General features: G+C 38.8%; 1 protein-coding gene across 7 annotated transcripts in view; it reads right to left on the reverse strand.

Annotated features, from left to right (window-relative positions):
• ARHGAP28 (Rho GTPase activating protein 28) overlaps window positions 1-19,910 on the reverse strand; it is a 222,855-nt gene that overhangs the window by 171,162 nt on the left and 31,783 nt on the right. For 4 of the 7 annotated variants that reach the window (XM_053902404.1, XM_053902403.1, XM_053902402.1 and 1 more), the window contains exon 1: window positions 18,458-18,740. The exons of 1 other annotated variant lie outside the window; for it this stretch is intronic. In XM_053902404.1, the coding sequence (XP_053758379.1) occupies window positions 18,458-18,633 (176 nt within the window). In that variant the 5' untranslated portion in view covers window positions 18,634-18,740. Of the gene's footprint in view, window positions 1-18,237; window positions 18,357-18,457; window positions 18,741-19,910 lie in introns of those variants that run through there. 2 more of the 7 variants (XM_053902405.1, XM_053902408.1) reach the window with 2 other exon arrangements.

Raw genomic sequence — 19,910 nt, forward strand, 5'->3', positions numbered from 1 at the left:
GGAAAGCACTAGAAACACAGAGCAGACTCCCAATAAGGAAAAGAGCTTTGGACTGTGGGTGTGAGGGTCAAAAGGATCATTTCTTTTGTCTTCCTATTAGACAACAATTTGCATCATTTCCACCCATCGTATGTGAAATACTGAGAGGCTTCCACTTCCTCTACACCTTCCTTGAGAAGTGGCTAAAACTCAGCACCTTCTTATGCCATAATCTCATTAAATGTTGATGCCAACATTGTTCACTTCTGAGAACAGAAATATCCTATTCAAACAGGTATTAAATCGTAAGCCTAGGCACTCTGAGGCTTGGCCCAGTCAGCTTTCTCACCTTGGCCCGAAATGCCCAAGCCACAGACACTGCCCATCCAGAAGTGTCCTGATTATAGGGAGACAGAACCAAATGGCAGCCTCCCACACGGCAGGCATTCTAGCTGGCCCCCAGGTTAGCCTGGGCTATTTTTATATTGAATTTGCCTTCCACTTGTTCAAAGCTAATCTCTAGGTACCAGGGAAACAGCCCTCTCGGGATATAAAATGATCATAAGACCTATAAATGTAAAGATCCCCAGGATGAAGGAGGCGGGCGGATTTTGAATGCTAATTTGACCAACATCTTCTTAACTTGTGCTTCATGAATTACCTACAAATGCAGGCAAATGTGTACAACATACATATGTGTGCTTTTCACAGGGGCCTAAACCTTTTATTAGATTCTCTAAGAGTTCTGTAATTTGAAAAAGCTAAGAACTACATGATAAAAAATAGCTCTTTTTAAAAATACAAGTCAAGTCCCCAAGCCACAAGTAACAGGAAAACATAAATTGCATCACTTTTTGCTTTCATTTAAATATCTTTGAGTAATGAAAAGAACTCCAAATTAAAAGACCCTATCTGCTATATATGTTCAGTTTGTGAAAAGTTATCTCACTTCAATAGTTCATCAAATAATTTTGACAACAGTATTCACAATTTGATTTTAAGTAAATTCATCCTAAAACCAGAAACAAAAAAAAACAAAAAAAATTTCCTGAATGGAAAACAGTTTCCCAAATTAGGTACTGCTGCAGTAAATGGATCATTTAATTGAATACTTGCTGAATTTCAGGTCCACTCATGGTTGGGTATGTGGAGAATTCTATTCTAGGGGTAGCATCATTCAAAGAAGGCAGAAAACCTGTAACGGAATCTCTTTATCATTTTCCCAAAACAAACAGGGTTGCATTCCATCACCCCAGCAGCCATGGGCTTAACTGCAGCTGACCAAATTTGAGATGACCTCCAAAATCTGTTCTTAGTAACATTCTGGTCTTCATGGAATTGCCAAAATGCCGGTGGGGGTTGGGGTTTCAATAGGGTTGAGTTTAAGTCTTCCCCCTCTGCCTGCCCTGTCTGCCTCTTGTTCACACACTGCTAAAACTCTGTCACCCACGATACCCAGCTGTGTCATACAACCACAAGGCAAGTTAACTGGGGTAAGAGCTGTCTATGGCTCTACTAAATGTGAAGTCTGAAGACTGGGACTTTGACCGAACCACTAGGATTCTGGTGTATGTTTATGATTATTATTAAGCCAGCTACCTCCAATGTGTAAGTTAGTTTCTATCAGTTATTTGACTGGGAGGGTACATCAACTGAGAGTTCTAAAAGAAATTTAGGTTTAAATCTGATTCTTTCAAAATTAATTCTTCAGTAAGTTATATGGTATCTATAAAGAGTTGAAGACAGCCTCCCAAAGTGAGGTATTTTTATTAATTTATTTTCATTGCTTTGGCTAAAACAATCGGTATTTCTTTAATAACTCATTCATTAAGCCAACCCCATTTCACAAATAAAATCCTGCAAATGTGGGTATAGAATCTACTACTACTTCCCTCACCAATCCTCAGTACCTCCAAGCTGAATTACTGGACCCTTCCTCCACCTTCTCTTTGACCACACCCCCATCCATACACCAATACATGCACATCACACAGTACATATCCACATGCCTTTTCTTCAACGAAGCAAATCCTGTATTCTCTCCCTTAGTGAGATCAAACCCCACGCTGGGCTCCATGCTGGGTGCGAACCCTACTTAAACACGTACATATACACGCACATACACACAGAGAAAATATTCAACGACATGCTCACACACCTCTTGGAAGTCTCTGCTTATTCAAATTGCATTAAATTTATCCTAATTTTGTACCAATATAAATAGAAATATTAAATCTAGTATACATAATATGGATAAAAAAGTAAGTTACCAATGAATGCTCTCTTTAAACTAGAACAAAAAATAAAAATAAAGTGCTGTGGGAGCCTTAAATGGTATCCAACATTCCTATTAATTGGGCTATCAATTTATGATCATCTGAAAAATCAGTCTGCTTACTGGCAGGCTCTCTTTTTCAAAGAAAGGCTGAAAGACAAATACTTACTGATATACTGATACCGACTTGAAGTAGGCTGGTTGAAATAAACCAAACTCTACTTTGAGTAACCGAAGCTACTAACAGTGAACAACAACTCGTGCTTACTGTACAGACAGCTTAAGTACCCAAGAGATCAACTAATAAGCAAAATTAAGAAGGGGAAAGGTGTTATTATGCAATTGGTACAGATCTAAAGCCATGTTTTGGTTAAAAATCTAGGATTATCTAATTACCTTCATTTCCAACCTACTAAGAGAGAAAAACAGAATTAAGTGTTCAAAGAATCCCTAGAGATCAACTAATCAATGGAACCCCTTCATTATCCAAATAAAGAGATGGGTGTGAACTGAGTGTGATCCAACCATAATTGTTTCACCCAAAGTGCACATGGAGTGGTCTCTACCTCCTTGAGGAGACTGACTTCACCCAGCCTCAGTGATACCAGGAAGTGGCTGCTATGCCTTTTCCTCCCACAAGCTCTTCTGCCAAAGATACTTCCTGCTCACATTCCTCCTACTGACCTGTGCTCATCTTTTTTTTTTTTTTTTTTAATTAAAGTAGTTGACATCAAGTGTTGAATTAGTTTCAGGTGTACAACAGAGTGATTCGACACTTCGATACATTATGAAATGCTCACCATGTAAGTGCAGTCACCATCTGACACTATACAACATTATCATCATATTATTGACTATATTCCCTATGCTGAACTTTTTATCCCTGTGACTTATTTATTTTATAGCTGGAAGCTTATGGTCATTCTTGGAGACTTTATTTAGCTACAGACTCCTTTGAAGCTTTCCTTAACCACTGTATCTCTCTCACCAACCTAACCCGGAGTGGCAGTTGAACATTCTCTGCTCTCTCAGAGCATCCCACACATTGTTCCTCAATCGTTCTTTTCACAATTCAAATACCAAGTGTCCACACTGGGCCACTGGGCTAACGCTGGGGATACAGAGGGAGAGGCAGCATTTCTGTCCTCAATGAGCTGCACTTCAGAGGCAGATGAAATAACCTGTTAACCAGTCCATCTGGTCTCATCGAAGGATGAACTATTAACCATTTTTGTAGTCCCAGAATCCAATATATGGTATACAGAGCTTAAAAGATGCTTGTTCAACTTCACCTTTATTGTGAAAATTGGAGTTTAAGTTATTGTTTTAATGAGTAAAATAACCCTTACGCAAAATTTAATCTTTAAAATGGAGGGTTTATTTAACTTCTCTTCATGATCCTTTTCTGACTTTTATGTGTTGAGGCATACTCATTTACAATTGTCACCAGATTTTTTTATTAATTATTCTTCACTTCATAGCATATTACCATGAGTTTACATTAAACTATGAATAAAGGCTAATTCAGTGGTTTCTGAGAAAGCAGGTAGCATATAAGAATACCAATTCAAGATTTCTAATACTTCTAGGGTCAAAAATAATAGCAAATTCTGAAAATATCATCATATAGTTGAAAGATTATTAATTATTATGAATTGTTCATATATATATATATGTATATGTATATATATATATATATATAGTACCTAGCTCTGTATTAGACGAGGGATACTGAGATGAATAAGACATGGCCCTGGACATCAACAAATTCTTGGCCTTTAGAGAAGTCAGCTATAGAAGCACTGCTACTAAGTAGAAGGTAAGTGCAATGCTAGAAGAATGGATGAGGTAGAGAAGGCACAGAAAGGGACGTAACCAACTTGATTGGAGGGGGAGGCAGCCAGGGAAGAAGATGTCACAAAATAAGTAATGGTGAGATTTTAGAAGACCTCCTTGGTAACTCCCCAACCAAAGGACAGGTCACATGTCCACATTTCAGCCTCCACAACCTTCCCTCTGCAACCATTTGTTAAGACTCTACTGAGCGCCAGGCCCTTGGATGGGGGGAGGGGAAGGTAGTTAAAAATTCTGCAATGAAGAAAACAAATTATGTGCTTGTCTTCACAGTGCTTATCTACTATTGTGGGGCTGGGGTTAAAGTTTTATCCTATATGCAAAAATCAACGGATTTTAAGTAGGACCAAATGTGTTTGAGTCTTGCATTTTAGAAATCCAGGTTTCTTTCTTGGTTTTGAGCGAATTTTCAGCTTTTTGGGGGTAAGTTTTATAAGCTCCCCCCCTACAGTCTGCCTTTTCTCTCCTCTGCACCTTCCCATAAGCTAAGTTTTTATAATAAGTTCTACTTGCTCTATTTCCTCACCTCACTTTCACCCTTAACCTGCAGCAAACTGGCTTCCACCTCTACAACTTCATTAAACCCACTCTAGCCAAGATCTTCACTGCTATCCACCCAATAAGCCCTGGGGGGGGGGGGGGGATCTTCAGTCTTAACATTTTTGGTCATTTAGCCACTCCTCATTTCTGCTCATTTTGAACCTAATGCCTTGGTTTCCAGAATGCTCCTAGTCTCTTGATCTCCCAATGCTCTGCCCTTCCCTATTTGGCACTGCTCCCCAGGTTTCTATCTTTGTTCCTCTGCCATCTCTACAGACACTCTTTTCTCCCCTGCCAGATCGCACACACGTAGTACTCGTTTTAATTCTCTCCTGAATGCAGACATCTCTCATGAATAAAGAGCTTAGAATTTCCAGCCTTGATTTCCCTCTCAGGCTGCCAGCAGATAGAGCCAACTACCAGCTGGACATAGACACTTAGTATAATTTTCAATTTTCACCTGCTACACTCATCTCCCCATCTACAATCTGCTCATCCACCAGAATTCTCAATTTCAGTTAATAACACTCCAAAACAGAAACTCAAGTAATTTTCTCCTGGTCCCCAGTATGCATTTAACCATCAAATACCAAGTCCATTGCTTGTTCCTCCCCCAGAATCTATTACTCCCTTTCCTTTGTATTCCCACAACCCCTTATCATCTTTACTTAACAATGGCATTATCCTTCTAAATTATTTCTCTACTCCCAGTCTTGGTCCCTCCTTAAAACAATCTTTTACACTCCAGAAAAATAAGAAGACTGCAAGCAAACTGTTGTAAGATTACAATTATGATTTTATGGATTTTAATGCAATAGCTCTGAATCCAGCTTAAAATAGTAAGAATGATCTGAATTGGGTATGAACAGTTTGGAGATGGAGAGTGGAAGAAACAGAAGAGAGAACAAACCAGGTTAAAATTTGGTTAACTAAAGAGAGTTCCTTCTTAAGACACATAAAAAAGTCCTTCCATGGACTCTAAAAGAAAATTGGTGCTAATTTTTTTTTTTTAATTCCCAAATAAGAACTATTTTAGAGTCTGGATAAGTATCATGTTTGTTTAAGATTGGTATAATAGAAATCAGCTTCACTTGGGCTTCTGCTAAGCAGTGACTCATGTTGTTTTAGCTGGTGTTGACTCACTGCCCCACAAAGGATGACACAGCTTTAAATAGGCAGAGCATGGCCTGCTTTTTCCAATTACATACTTCCAGAACTAGAAGGGGTAGGGGTCCTCCAGAGCAGAGCTTTCTGCAACTAAGCACAATTTAGACTTTACAAAAACAGTTGCCAAGTTGACCTTGTAATCACTGAGCTTTATAAATGAGGAGGGAGAGAAGTTAAGTTGTGGTATGTTAAAAATCACAGGGGCCAGGCATCCTCTGTTTTTCAAAACAAAATCTGCGGAAACTTACAGTCAGCTCTTTTCCCATTTAATTGCTTACTCTATTGAGGTCAGCAAATGTTTTCCTTTAAGATTCCAATGAAAAGCCACAACAAGTGTGTTTTCAAGACTGTCCACGTTAACTTAGTGAGATAACGTAGGGGTAGCTATAACCGTGTTTGAAAGGAAGCTAAGGAAATGCCATTCTCATAATTGTTGCCACCTTTTCTCTGCTTCTGTACCCTTAATGTTTCCCAGTGAGAAAGCCAGTTTCCCCCACTGCCATGATTTCCACGTTGTTAACCTGACTGCTCCCAGAACACATGAGACCATGTTGTGGGCCTGAGTGGGTGACCAGGGGTCAGCAGAATGAATTCAGAGTCTGGCTCAACCAGTTGGTTATTCCTTATGAGGCTCTCGGCAAGACACTTTCCCACACTTTGCTTCCCTGTTGTACCACAGAGAGTGTTCCTTGCAGTCCTTACTCATGAGGAGTCTTTCATGATGCTTCATTCCTATTTGTAACACACTCTGAACTCCCTGACTGGTTAAGAATAGTTAGAAGGGGGGCGCCTGGGTGGCGCAGTCGGTTAAGCCTCCGACTTCAGCCAGGTCACGATCTCGCGGTCCGTGAGTTCGAGCCCCGCGTCGGGCTCTGGGCTGATGGCTCAGAGCCTGGAGCCTGTTTCCGATTCTGTGTCTCCCTCTCTCTCTGCCCCTCCCCCTTTCATGCTCTGTCTCTCTCTGTCCCAAAAATAAATAAAAAACATTGAAAAAAAAAAATTTAAAAGAATAGTTAGAAGAGACTCCTAAAGACACAGCAGTTAGCAGAAATGTCCGAACCATGCTGTTTATATATAACTACAATGACCGTCCAGTCTCTGTAGTTCTGGTGTCCCAAGAACCTAAGTTTATCAAAATGAATACCTTGCGAAATAAACACAAGTGCATACAGCCAGAGGCCATTCTGACTCTGACCTCTCCAGATGACTCAAGTCCAGACGACAGTGGGCTCCGAAATAATTTTCAAAACAGGAATCCTCGCTCGCAGGACAATTTAAGTCGGCATTATGCATGGTTCCAAGATCACTGATGGATAAGGGCTATGCTTAGACTTAGGGAAGGCGAGGCATGGCTCAGGGGTCTGGATTGCCACAACCTACCTTATCGTATCTAAATTTTTGAGCAAGATTTGGAAAAAACTGATCTTCACAGAAGTATGGTCTAAGATCTGGATTGGTCTCTTGGTTGGTTTCAAATCATGACAAGGCAAAAACCTGACTGAATATTGGGAGAGAAAATAGGAAAAAGCCCCATTAATTCTCATGGAGTATTGTTTCTCAACTTGCATTAAGATTTCTTACACTGTAGCATTTTTCACAGAACTGTAACAAAAAATCCTACAATTTATATGGAACCACAAAAGACTCTGAATAGCCAAAGCAATCTTGAGAAAGAAAAAGCAAAGCTGGAGGCATCACAATTCTGGACTTCAAGTTATTTTACAAAGCTGTAGTAATCAGAACAGTGTGGTACTGGCACAAAAACACACACATAGATCAACAGAACAGAATACAAAACACAGAAATAAAGCTACAGTTATAAGACCAGTTAATCTTCAACAAAGCAGGAAAGAATATACAATGGGAAAAAGTCTCTTTTTTTAATTTTTTTAATGTTTATTTTTGAGAGAGAGACAGAGAGACAGAGAGAGAGAGAGAGTGTGCACAAGCGGGGGAGGGGCAGAGAAAGAGGCACAGAATCCGAAGGCCCCAGGCTCCAGGCTCCAGGCTCTGAGCTGTCAGCAAAGAGCCCGATGTAGGGCTCGAACTCACGAGCCATGAGATCATGACCTGAGCCAAAGTTGGGCACTTAACCGACTGAGCCACCCAAGTGCCCCAAAAACACAACAAATGGTGTTGGGAAAACAGTTCCACTACATCCATAAGAATGAAACTGGACCACCTTCTTAAACCATACACAAAAATAAACTCAAAATGGATTAAAGACCTAAATGTGAGGCAGGAAAGCATAAAATTCCTAGAAGGGAACACAGGCAGTAATTTCTCTGTCATCAGCTGCAGCAACATTTTTCTAGATATGTCTCCTGAGGTAAGAGAAATGAAAGCAAAAATAAACTATCGGGACTACATCAACATAATAAGCTTCTGTAGAGCAAAGGAAACAATCGATAAAACTAAAAGGCAACCTACTGAATAGGAGAAGATATCTGCAAATAACATATGCGATAAAGGGTTAGTATCTAAAATATATAAAGAACAGATACAACTCAATACCCAAAATACAAATAATCCAATTAAAAAAATTGGCAGAAGGCATGAACAGACATTTCTCCAAAGAAGACATCCAGATGGCCAACAGACACATGAAAATATGCTCAACATCACTTATCATCAGGGAAATACAAACCAAAACTACAATGAGATATCATCTCACACCTGTCACAATGGCTAAAATAAAATATGTAACAGGGGCACCTGGTGGCTCAGTCAGTTGAGCATCTAACTTCGGCTCAAGTCATGATCTCACAGTTCGTGGGTTTGGGCCCTGCCTCAGGCTCATTGCTGTCAGCGTGGAGCCCGCTTCAGATCTTCTGTACCTCTCTCTCTCTCTGCTCCTTCCCAGCTTGCTCTCTCTCCCTCTCTCTCTCTCTCTCAAAAATAAATACATCTTAAAATATATATATATGTATACATACATATATATATATATATATATATACACACATACATATATATAAAACAAGTATATACATGTATATATACTTAAAACAAGTGTTGGTAAAGATATAGACAAAAAGAAGGGGCGCCTGGGTGGCTCAGTCGAATAAGCATCCAACTTCAGCTCAGGTCATGATCTCACGGCTTATGAGTTCAAGCACCACATCAGCTCTGTGCTGACAGCTCAGAGCTTGAAGCCTGCTTCGGATTCTGTGTCTCCCTCTCTTTCTAACCCTCTCTTGCTCACACTCCATCTCTCCCCTCCTCAAAAATAAACATTAAAAAATTTTTTCTTTTTAAAGATGTACAGAAAAAGAAGCTTCCTGTACTGTTGGTGAGAATGCAACCTGGTACAGCCACTGTGGAAAACAGTATGGATGTTCCTCAAAGAGTTGAAAATACAACTACTCTAAATCTAGTAATCGTACTACTGGTATTTACCCAAAAATACTGATTGGAAGGGACACAGGCACCCCTATGTTTAGAGCAGCATTATTCACAATAGCCAAATTATGGAAGCAGCCCAAGTGTCCATCAATATCATCAATAGATGAATGGATAAAGAAGATGTGATGTGTGTGTATGTATGTATGTATGTGTGTGTACACATATATATAATGGAATATTATTCAGCCATAAAAGATAATGAAACCTTGCCATTTGCAATGACATGTATGCAGCTAAAGTGTATAATATTAAGCAAAATAAGTCAGTCAAAGAAAGACAAAAATGAACAAAAAAGCAAAGGAAAAAAAGAAAGAGAGACAGAGACAGAGACAGAGACAGAGACAAACCAAGTAACAGAGTCTTAACTATAGAGAACTGATGGCTACCAGAGGGGAAGTGGGTGGAGAGATGGGTGAAATAGAGGATGGGGATTAAGGATCCCTTGTTGTGATGAGCACACGGTGTTGTATGGAAGTGATGAATCACTATGTCGTACACATGAAGCTAACATAACACTGTATGTTAACTATGCTAAAATTAAAAAAAAATTAATTAAAAATAATTTATTGGAGCTTTCCCCAAAAGGAAGAAAAAAAATTATCAAGAATTATGTTGTGAGTCCAATTTCAAGGAATGAAGTGAAAAACATATTTTTAACCATAGAAATCTAACTTAGTAGTTAAAGAAAGCAATTAATAAAACTAAATGAAAAGTTCTAAGAGCTAGTTACTAAGAACATCAACCTAAGGATTAAAAGATTAAAAATTACCCTCCCCCACTTCTGCCACCACCCCCCTCCCCCCCCCCCAAAAAAAAAAAAAGCCACAGGAAGATTTCCTGTTACTAATTGCTTAGATCTCACTGTCTTGGTCAAAATGAATGACTTTTCCAGCACGTTTGTCTACTTTAAAATACTGTTACCTAAGATTGCATGAAGGGCAAGAATACAGCTTTTAAATTAATGGGAAAAAAATTCCTAACATTGCACTTGCTTCAAGTGATAACAAAATGTTTCAAACTATTTCTATCCACCCATACTTAACCCACCGATGCTTATTACATTAAAATAGAATAAAAATTACTGCAAAAGGAAAGACTAAATCAAAACTGAGTATCTGTAACACCTACTATGTGAAAGTTGTAAGTTTGCTAAGGAGGACACAATAATAATACTGTCCCTCCTCTCAATTAACCTATGATCAAACTGAGACAGGAAAACACTAAATCCATAATATACTAAATGTTTCAAGATTTAAACAATAGTTTTGGAAGGGCTGAGTGGGAATCATTATCTCATTGTGTGACCTTGGACTACTCTGTGCCTTACTGTCTTCCTACTTCTCAGGACTGTTGTAAGGATTAAATAAGATAATGTATGTTAAGCTAAATAAGTTCTCAATAAAAACAGGCCTCTAAAAAAAAAGAAATGACATCATAGGACAATACGTGATTAATTGCCAAATGATCATTCTGTTATGACAGATGAAAACTCTCTGGCTACTACTGTTAAGGAAATTTTCTGGAAAGAAGTTTAGTCCTTACTTCTCTGACTAAATTTATTCTCTTTTGTTTGGCTCTTCATTTCCAGCTACTTATATATGGGTTTAGTTCCAACCACAGAGGTATTAACTTTAGTTACTGTGTAAACTTTTAGGTGTGGAGAGAAAAGTGTCAAGGGAAGAGATCAAATGTCATATTATTAACTATAATGCCAATTTTGTACTTTCAACATTTTTTCTAAGCACCTGTCAGATATCTCCACAGATCTGAAAATGTAAATACACTGATGGACCTTTGCATAAAGGCAAATGTATTGGCAGTGTTTTCTAAATTGATTTTCAATAAATGAAAACTGAATAGGAAATTTTAGAGGGATTCTTTTCTGTATACATTACAGATGTACAAAAGTAAACTTTGTGGCTAACCAACCACAACATTTAACACAGATGTAAAAACTTCTCTCTTATCCATAAGATAATCAGCACCCTAACTTAGAATTACTAAAATGGTATAAATAAATCTCAAGTGTTTGACAATTTAAAAAATTCTGCATACTTTAGCTTCCTGTCCTCTCCATTGTGTGCCTGTTTGCAGTCATCATCTATCAATCTGAGGGATCACAAATGGAATGCAGAGGTTTAATTAGTTTTTAAGAGTAATATGAGACAAGGCAGCCGGTTCTCTGAGTGATACTTAGTATATGTTCTTCCACCCTTGGAATCACTGAGCACTTAATGCCTGTCAAAGGGACAGTTTTACCTATAATATTCACTTACTCAAAGTGATGTAACACATTTGATACTGAAAGAATGTGTCATAAACCCCAGATATTTAAGATAAATATGCGGTGAAACCATCTACTACTTTCTTTAGCTCCCATTATAGAGACCAGAGTAACCAGATGCGCTATTATTTTGTTCTGAAGTTCATCCTCTAGTAATCACAAAGAAATGGGCACATGAGATTCCATGGGTGAAGAATGACACATTGTACAAAACTCACTAACTCCAGTAACCAGAACACAACAAGAAACTGAAAGCAAACAAGCAAACCAAGAAACACTCCAGAAACTGAAATAAGTGCTATCAAAGTCTTGTGTTAGATTATGCATTCTGGTCCTCTGAATAGCATTTTCTTTACACAGTTCTCACAACCCTGATTATCCAATGAAAAGTAAATCATAAAGCATGTTAAAATAACAACATTAAAAAGAACGTAAGTATGACTAAAGGGTTTCAAGACTGCCTTGGGAAATAACAACAACAAAAATATTTAAATTACTGAAGACATAAAACAAGACACCAATGCAGGCTATTTACTATGAAGGCAAGTAAACTTTCGCATCCCAATAGGGTGCCTTTACTACATAGAGCACTGTAAATTATACTGTCTTAATGATGACAGTCATTCATTAAGAAAAGGTTCATTTCTGTCCTAGGTAGGGGTATGCATGACCTTATAGTTTCATCCAAAGAGGCTTAAAACAAACTCTATCGCTTAAATGGATAACCTTATTTCTGAAATTTTCTTCTGAGAAACATTTTATTCTCTTCCTCTGCTCCATAACATTTAACTTTTATTTTTTGCTAGAACTGATGATATCTAGAGACCACAGATTAAGAAAACAGAGAATAAGAACTACTTCAGAAATGAAATAGTTTAAGAGTGGAATGAGAAGGCATTTTGATCATATGTGAATTAAATGTTTACTTTAGTTACAATACATTTGCAAAGGTTCAAATAACACCTCAGGGACACTGGTAAAGGAAAAATGTTTTCCAATAGGTACAGACATAGTTCTAAGAAAACAGCCTCAGTAATACCTCCAGGCAAAGTGGGATTTAACAACTACCTCTCTTATTTTAATTTAGTAGCCTTCTGATTATTTTTCTCCTGACTATAATAAAATTTTGCTTCCAAAAAATCATGAAACTTTGAAAATTAGGGAATAGGTTTTATAAACTCAGACCAGATTATGGATATTAAACCATTTTTTATATTTGGTTGATTTAAAAAAAAATCTTTTTTAATGTTTATTTATTCTTGAGAGAGAGAGAGAGCGTGAGCAGGGGAGGGGCTGAGAGAGGGAGACACAGAATCTGAAGCAGACTCCAGGCTCTGAGCTGTCAGCACAGAGCCAAACACGGGGCTCAAACCCAAAAACCGTGAGGTCATGACCTGAGCTGAAGTCGGACGCCCAAACGACTGAGCCACCCAGGCATCCCAGTTTATTTGCTTGATTTTTTTTTAAAGGAAAGGGAGATCAAACAATAAAATAAGAGAGAATACTGAATATGCATTTTATAGTATATAAAATACATCAATGTAGAAGAATTGAGAAAAAAAAATCAGTAAAGTTTGAGAAGAAAACAGGAAATATTTCATAATCACAAAACATCTCCCCCCAGTTTTTTATTAATTATATAGAGGAAAATAGTAGTTCACCAGTAGAGAAACCCAGCAGACACCATTTTAACCAGGTGATCAGAGCCAACATCAACATCAGTGAGACAGATCACCATCATGTCCCCTCCAAATATAGTGCACTTGAGAAAGGCCCAACATCATCCTGTGGAATTCTTACCCAAAATGCACAATCTCTATCTAACCATGAGAAGATATCACACCAATCCAAATTGAAGAACTTCCTACAAAACAAGCAACCAGTATTCCAAATGTGCCAAGGTCATAAAAGATAAGGACAGACTGTCAGAGATTGGAGGTTTGGGAGGCAAAATGAAGTTCAACATGGGATCCCAAGTTCAATTCTACAACAGAAAAAGTGATGAAATCAAGTTAAATCCATGGTCAACCATATGCACCCCTGTTAATTTTTCAGTTTTGATAATCAAACTAGGGTTATGCACAATGTTAACATTAGGAGAAACTGAAGGAAGTTTACATGAAATGCTGTACTACTTTTGCAAGTTTTGCAGAAGTGTATTATATCAAAATAGAAAGTTAAGAAACAGTTATCTATCCTCATGAATGTGATTCCACAATGCCCTAGATCCCTGAATTTTTGTGAATACATTAAGGATTAATGATCAGGGAGAAGAGAGCAGGTTAAAAATGGACAGAGCAACTGGCCAAATGTTTAGCCAAATGACATGATCAAAGGAAATGTGCCAGATGTTTTCCAACAGCTCCACATATGGAGGCACCTACACTCAGCAGGGGCCCCGCTGTAGAAAGAAACCAGAGACACTGACTCTGGTTTTAACCATAACATAAAAATGACCCATAAATATCTTATCCTCTCATAAGAATCCTATTTTGATTACTATTTCTGAATCTTCTAGAAAAAGTTTTCAATAAAAAGTTTCTGCCCCAGATTTTAGTGTACCTCTGTATATGTCCAGAAGCTCACATAGTCCTGTATAAGTACTTAACTGAACAAGAGTTTACACCTTGAAATAAACGTTTTAATTAATTTCCATCCAGGAAAGTACCAATAAAGATGGCGCTAAGAGTTGCTAAATTTAGTTTTTTTCCACAAAGTACAATAGTTACTTTCTAATTATCATTAATTCCATTTTAATCAAATCATTCCTGTTACTATGCACAGTTATAATATTACAAAACAATATCCCCTTTACAAAAATGTTAACATTGCTATAGAACTAGAATTCCTAGGATAACCTTGGTTAGCTTCTTTTATTTGTTTTTGAGGAAGAGCTGGTTCTCTTCCTCTTCTATTTTTGTTCTCTCTCAGGAAGTTTATGGTATAACAAAATGAACATCAGAAATACTCATGGACATTTTATACTGTACACTCACAAAAAAAATCATATATATTTCTTATGTATAACTTAGAGAAACTTTCAAGATAGCCAGCTTTATCTTCAGCTACCTTTCATTCTGTAAGTGAAATAATTTTGTATGTATGTTAATATTTTCACTCTGGATTCTGAATAAGGGTCTAGAAGCTTAACCTCTCTAAAAAGCACAAGACTGTAAAGACAATCATTTAACAGAACTAAGAATTTACAATCCTTCATTCTCTTTCATCATTTACAAGTAGAATGTAAAGATAGAATGTTTGTGAAATAAGGAATCACCCTTCCTAACTCCCAACAAATACTTAGTACTCGAGTCTTTTTCCTCCATGAATAAATTTTGGGGATAGGTACCAAAAATATTTTACTCTCCTCTTTACATCAACAACTGTGATTAAAAGTGATAGCAGTAGGGGTGTCTGGGTGGCTCAGTTGGTTGAGCATAGGACCCTTGATCTTGGCTCAGGCTCAGGTCATGATTTGGGGTTTGTGGGATCGAGGCCCAAGTTGGGCTCTATGCTGACAGTATGGAGACTGCTTGGGATTCTGTCTCCTACTCTCTCTGTTCCTCCCCCACTTGTGCTCGCTCTCTCTCAAAATACTAAACTTTATTTTTTTATAAGAGACTCTTTTTTTTCAATGTTTATTTATTTTTGAGAGAGAGAGCTTGCACAGAGAGAGGGAGACAGAGTATCCGAAGCAGGCTCTGCTGATAGCAGAGAGCCCGACAAGGGGCTAGAACTCACAAACCGTGAGATCATGACCTGAGCCAAAGTCAGATGCTTAACCAACTGAGCCACCCAGGCACCCCAATAAATAAACTTTAAAAGAAAAGTGGTAACAGTAATAATACAACTACAGAGTCGTATTGGATACGACTCTAAGCAGTTGAAGCAACTTACCCAAGGCCACATGGTAATAAATGCCACAGATGATGTGCGGGGTCCAGGAGCCTGACCCCGAGCCTGAGTAACTGGCAAGTACACTTTATTCTGGCTACTTTATTTATTTAGTTTAATAAAACTATTTTTATTTATTTAGTTTAATAAAATTAAATTAGTTATTTATTAGTTATTAATACTAAGTTATTAAAAACTAAGTTATTTAGTTTATTAGTATTAGTTATTAATACTAAGTTATTAAAAACTAAGTTATTTAGTTTAATAAAATTAAATTAGTTATTTATTAGTTATTAATAAAAATAAAATTAGTTATTTATTTAGTTTAATAAAATAAAATGGGCAGTCCCTACAGAAATTAAAGTAGCCACCCAGCTTCCCTGTTGAAGAGTTACAGGGGGAGGCATGTAATGGAGCAGCCATTACTCAGCCTTAGCCAGTGCTAGCAGGTAGCAGCAGAGGCCTGAGTCGCTGGATCCTTTATTTTTTTATTATAATTTTTGATGAGAAGCTGACAGTCCAGATATACATCTGAAGCCCCTTCATTTCAAAATGTTGCCACTTATTCCAAGTTTGTTTTTTTTTTTTTTTTTTTTTTTAATAATCCTACTGGTCTGAAAGATAAAGGGCCACATTCTCAAGGTAGGGACCTTGTCTTATCCATTCTTGTATTACTGAAGCGTAATGTGTGACTGGCACATAGTAGGTACAAACACAGTGACTTCTGTTGTTTAAAATCCTGCCATTTTATCTTGGCCATTTTATAATCTTGGTAGGAATTCATTAGTTTATTCAACACATCTTTACTGAGCTACCACAATGTACCAGACACTGCTCTAGGCACTTGGGATACAACAGTGAACAAAAGAGAATAATGAAGAGAGAGATGCAGAGAGAAAGAGAGAGATTGAGATTTTATTTTAGTGGGAAAAATAGGCCCCCCAAAATCAAAAGCACATAAAGTCAGATAGAGTGGAGGCTTGGAAAATGAGAAGATGGTTTGGTCTGAATTGAACCTTTGCTGCTCAGAGCTCAAGAATGATGATACAATAGTCCGTGTTTCCTAGTGCCATACTGGTCACTCCTCCACAAATATGTTACACATATGTAAGCAATTTAAAGGAAAGCATATTTTTGAAAGAGAGAGTCCTTTCTTCATAAGTAGAACAATACGATCTTGCTCCTTGGCTTGAAAGGAAGTATTGATCAGTAGTTAGTGAGTCAAAGGTTAATAACTCGGCCCTGATTATTTCTGTTATCAGACTCATGATTGATGGTGTCCTCCGGCTCCTTGTAAATACAGGAACTTCTTTTTGATTGTTGTTACTGGGAACCAAGGAATTAAGCTATTCTCTTGTGATTTAGTTGCAGGGGACGGGGTCAACTATCTCCTGCATCAGAGGGTGAGTGGTACAAAGGTTCCTACAGAGAGGGTGCACACGGTCACCAGAAATGAAAACTTGGAGCAACATAAATCTAATTGGCAACCGTATGACAAAACACTAACTATGACACACAACTCTTTTGCTCTCATGCATTATCATTCCACAAGACCACATGCTGAGTTAATGGAACTTCTCCTCCAGTTTGCTTTGGAAACGGATGTAGTTTCGGAAGGCCCAAATGGCACAATCTGGCTATTGCTCCTAGACAGCTGCTGGGAGTTACAGACAAGACAGCTACACCAGGACCATCTAAAAATGCACAAACTAGGCCCTGCTTCTCATCAACTCACTTATATCTATTTAGTTATTCATAATCTGAGTAATTAGAGTCAAGGATAACGTTTAAGAAAAGAAAGCACCCTAAAGACAAGTAGCCTTTAAAACAATGTGCTCCTAAAGCTGGAAGAAAAATGTTATTTTCTTACTGTCTTAACATAAAAATAAGATTTCACTCAACTTGCTCTTTTTAGAAGAAACAATATTGTCTTTGTTAGTCAAGCCTAACATAGATCTCATGCCAATGTAGTTTGTTCTTCTCATGGATACTAGCCAAAAGGATATTCCTTGAAATAAAATCACAATCTGTTGAAAGCCTCACCAATCAATTAGATTAGGAGACAGAAGTAATCATTATCACATAACTAATGATAAAAGTATGGGAAAAAGTAAATGAAAATGAGGATGCAAAAAAGCACATCAACCCTCAAACTTCCCACTTGTAAAGAAAACCATTCACCAGTGGATCCATAGTAAACAAATAGCCACATTTAAACAAGCAAAACTTCCCCTAAATATGAGTCAGATATCAAACCATCTCACTCATTATTGTAACACTTTTGTTCTGCCCAGGGAACTTTCCTAAGGGTCTAACATCTTTGTTTAGTTAATGGAAGTCACATTGGCCTTGATCTTGCATCAAACAGATGAACACTGATACAGAGTAATTTAACATAGATCCCTGCTTTATTAAATCTAAAACACACATAATGAGATGATTATAGACTTCTGTTGACCCAAAAGAAATAAATTATAATTGCATTTACAGCACTGGGTCAACATCAGTAATAATAAAATAATACCAATATATTTATACAGTTGAGTGGTTTTTAAAATCTAGAAATAAAATTGTCTTTTAGAAGTCTACTCAGATTTACTTTTTAGAGACTTTCTCCAGCTATGTTTTAGCTCAGGTGGCATGCAGCTAATAAAGGAACTCAACAGTATTCGAGGATTTAGGATAACGTATTCAAAATTTTCCCCTTTTCTGTTTGTATCTCATTTCCAATGATTTTTTTAAAAATAATCTCCAATATGTCAATGGGTGAATTTGGCAGAAATGAGGCATATGCCTACTTATCATCAAGTTGTATCAAGAACACAGCTCCGCTGCTAACCTCTGCTAGCCAAGGACCTTAACCATTGCCGGCTGAGACTTCGTGCACTTCCCACTTTCAATCAAGGACAATACAAAGAACAGGAGGCTCACTCAACTAGTCCACCAAAACTTGAAAAGACAATGTGATGGTGCTCTCACGCCCTGGCAGAAAACACAGCTGGGAGGTGAAAGCCCCAAGCCCGGGAAACCTCTGCTCCCTTCGGAGCAGCTCTGGGTACCTGCTGCCCGGGTGGCTGGCGGCGGCCCTGGGCGCACAGCGCGGCTCGGAGCTGGGCGGCTGAGAGCGAGCGTACGAGTGGTAGGCGGTCAACACCACGCCGCCCGAGTCCTCCACTTCCATCGTCAGCCGTGCATGTCCCCGCTCCGGCCCGAGAACAAAGGCGGGGACCAGCATGGACCAGCGCACCGGGGCCGGGTCACCAGAGGGGTGGTGTGGCCGGTCCAGCTCCTAGGTAGGGGCTAGCTCCCGCAGCTGTCAGGGGCGCCCCGGGAAGCCGGCCCCGCCCGCGGGGCAGCCCTATTAGCAGGGACTTAAAGACACGCCCACGAGCCCCGCTGGGGGTGGGGGCGGGGAAAATGCTGGAGGCGGGGAGGGCGAGGGGGCGGCGGTTAGGGCCTGGGCTGGGGGTGGGTGGAATCCCTGTTTCTAGGAAACTGGAAACCCCCTGTGATCCTTCGGGGCTTGGGCTAGCAGCTCTAGCAGTTCTTGCTTTGTTTCTTTTTCTTTTCCTTTTCTCATCTCCCCCCTCCTCCCCCCCTCCCCCGCCCCCCCAAACGGGACGCTTATCCCATAGCTAGGAACATTTCCTGCCTGGCAGCAAGAAGTGAGAGAAAGAAACCTTGCCTTGGGAGCCTGGGCAGAGAAGGAGAGGGGCCCGGTCTACAACGTGTGGTCTCCGGAAGAAAGGGAGTAAATGTGACACTCTCTCATTTAAAGCATTCACATCAAAAATTGAAGAACCGGATTACGTTGCTGTGTACTTGGTCAAGTTACAATAAACTTGATTTCCTTTTGGGCAGGTAACTCCCTCTTACAGCAAGCAGAAAACCTCCCTCCCTCACCCTCAATACCACTGCAACCAGACTCTTACCTCACCCCACATCCCTTTCCTCCTCCCAATCCTGATCAAATTAAGATACTGCTTTCAGTTTGTCTGAAAATTAGACTTGATTATCTGGGCTGAATACATGTTTTTTCCAGAGGTCTTTATTTAGGGGAGAAAGGTATGGCAGGGAAGCAGGTAAAAAGGGACATAATCAGAAATGATTTTCAATGATTTTACCTATATAAGACTAACAGCACAAATGGAAAGACAACATTCTTTTAACAATTTAAAAAGGGAACCAAAATATGCTAGAGGCCCACAATGACTCCATTTTTCACACTATGACAGGCTGTTTTACCTGTTGTCTCTCACACTCCCCTGGGAGCTAGGTGGAGGGAAAAGAGAAGATAGTTTACCCCTTACTGAGGGGTGACCTAGGTCATGCTACTAACATCTCAGAATGTTTCTGCATCTGTGAAATGGGGAAAATAATATTCTCTTCATGGGGTTAAAAGCATCACATACATGGTAGGTTCTCAAGACCTGTTGGTTCTCCCTGCTACTTCCTTCACAGTATCAAGAGAGACATTTATTTTCACTGTACTTTCAGAGGTTGGGAAAGAAA

Source organism: Panthera pardus, unplaced genomic scaffold (assembly GCF_024362965.1).
Source record: "Panthera pardus isolate Hobbes unplaced genomic scaffold, ASM2436296v1 HiC_scaffold_15, whole genome shotgun sequence".
Taxonomy (NCBI): domain Eukaryota; kingdom Metazoa; phylum Chordata; class Mammalia; order Carnivora; family Felidae; genus Panthera; species Panthera pardus.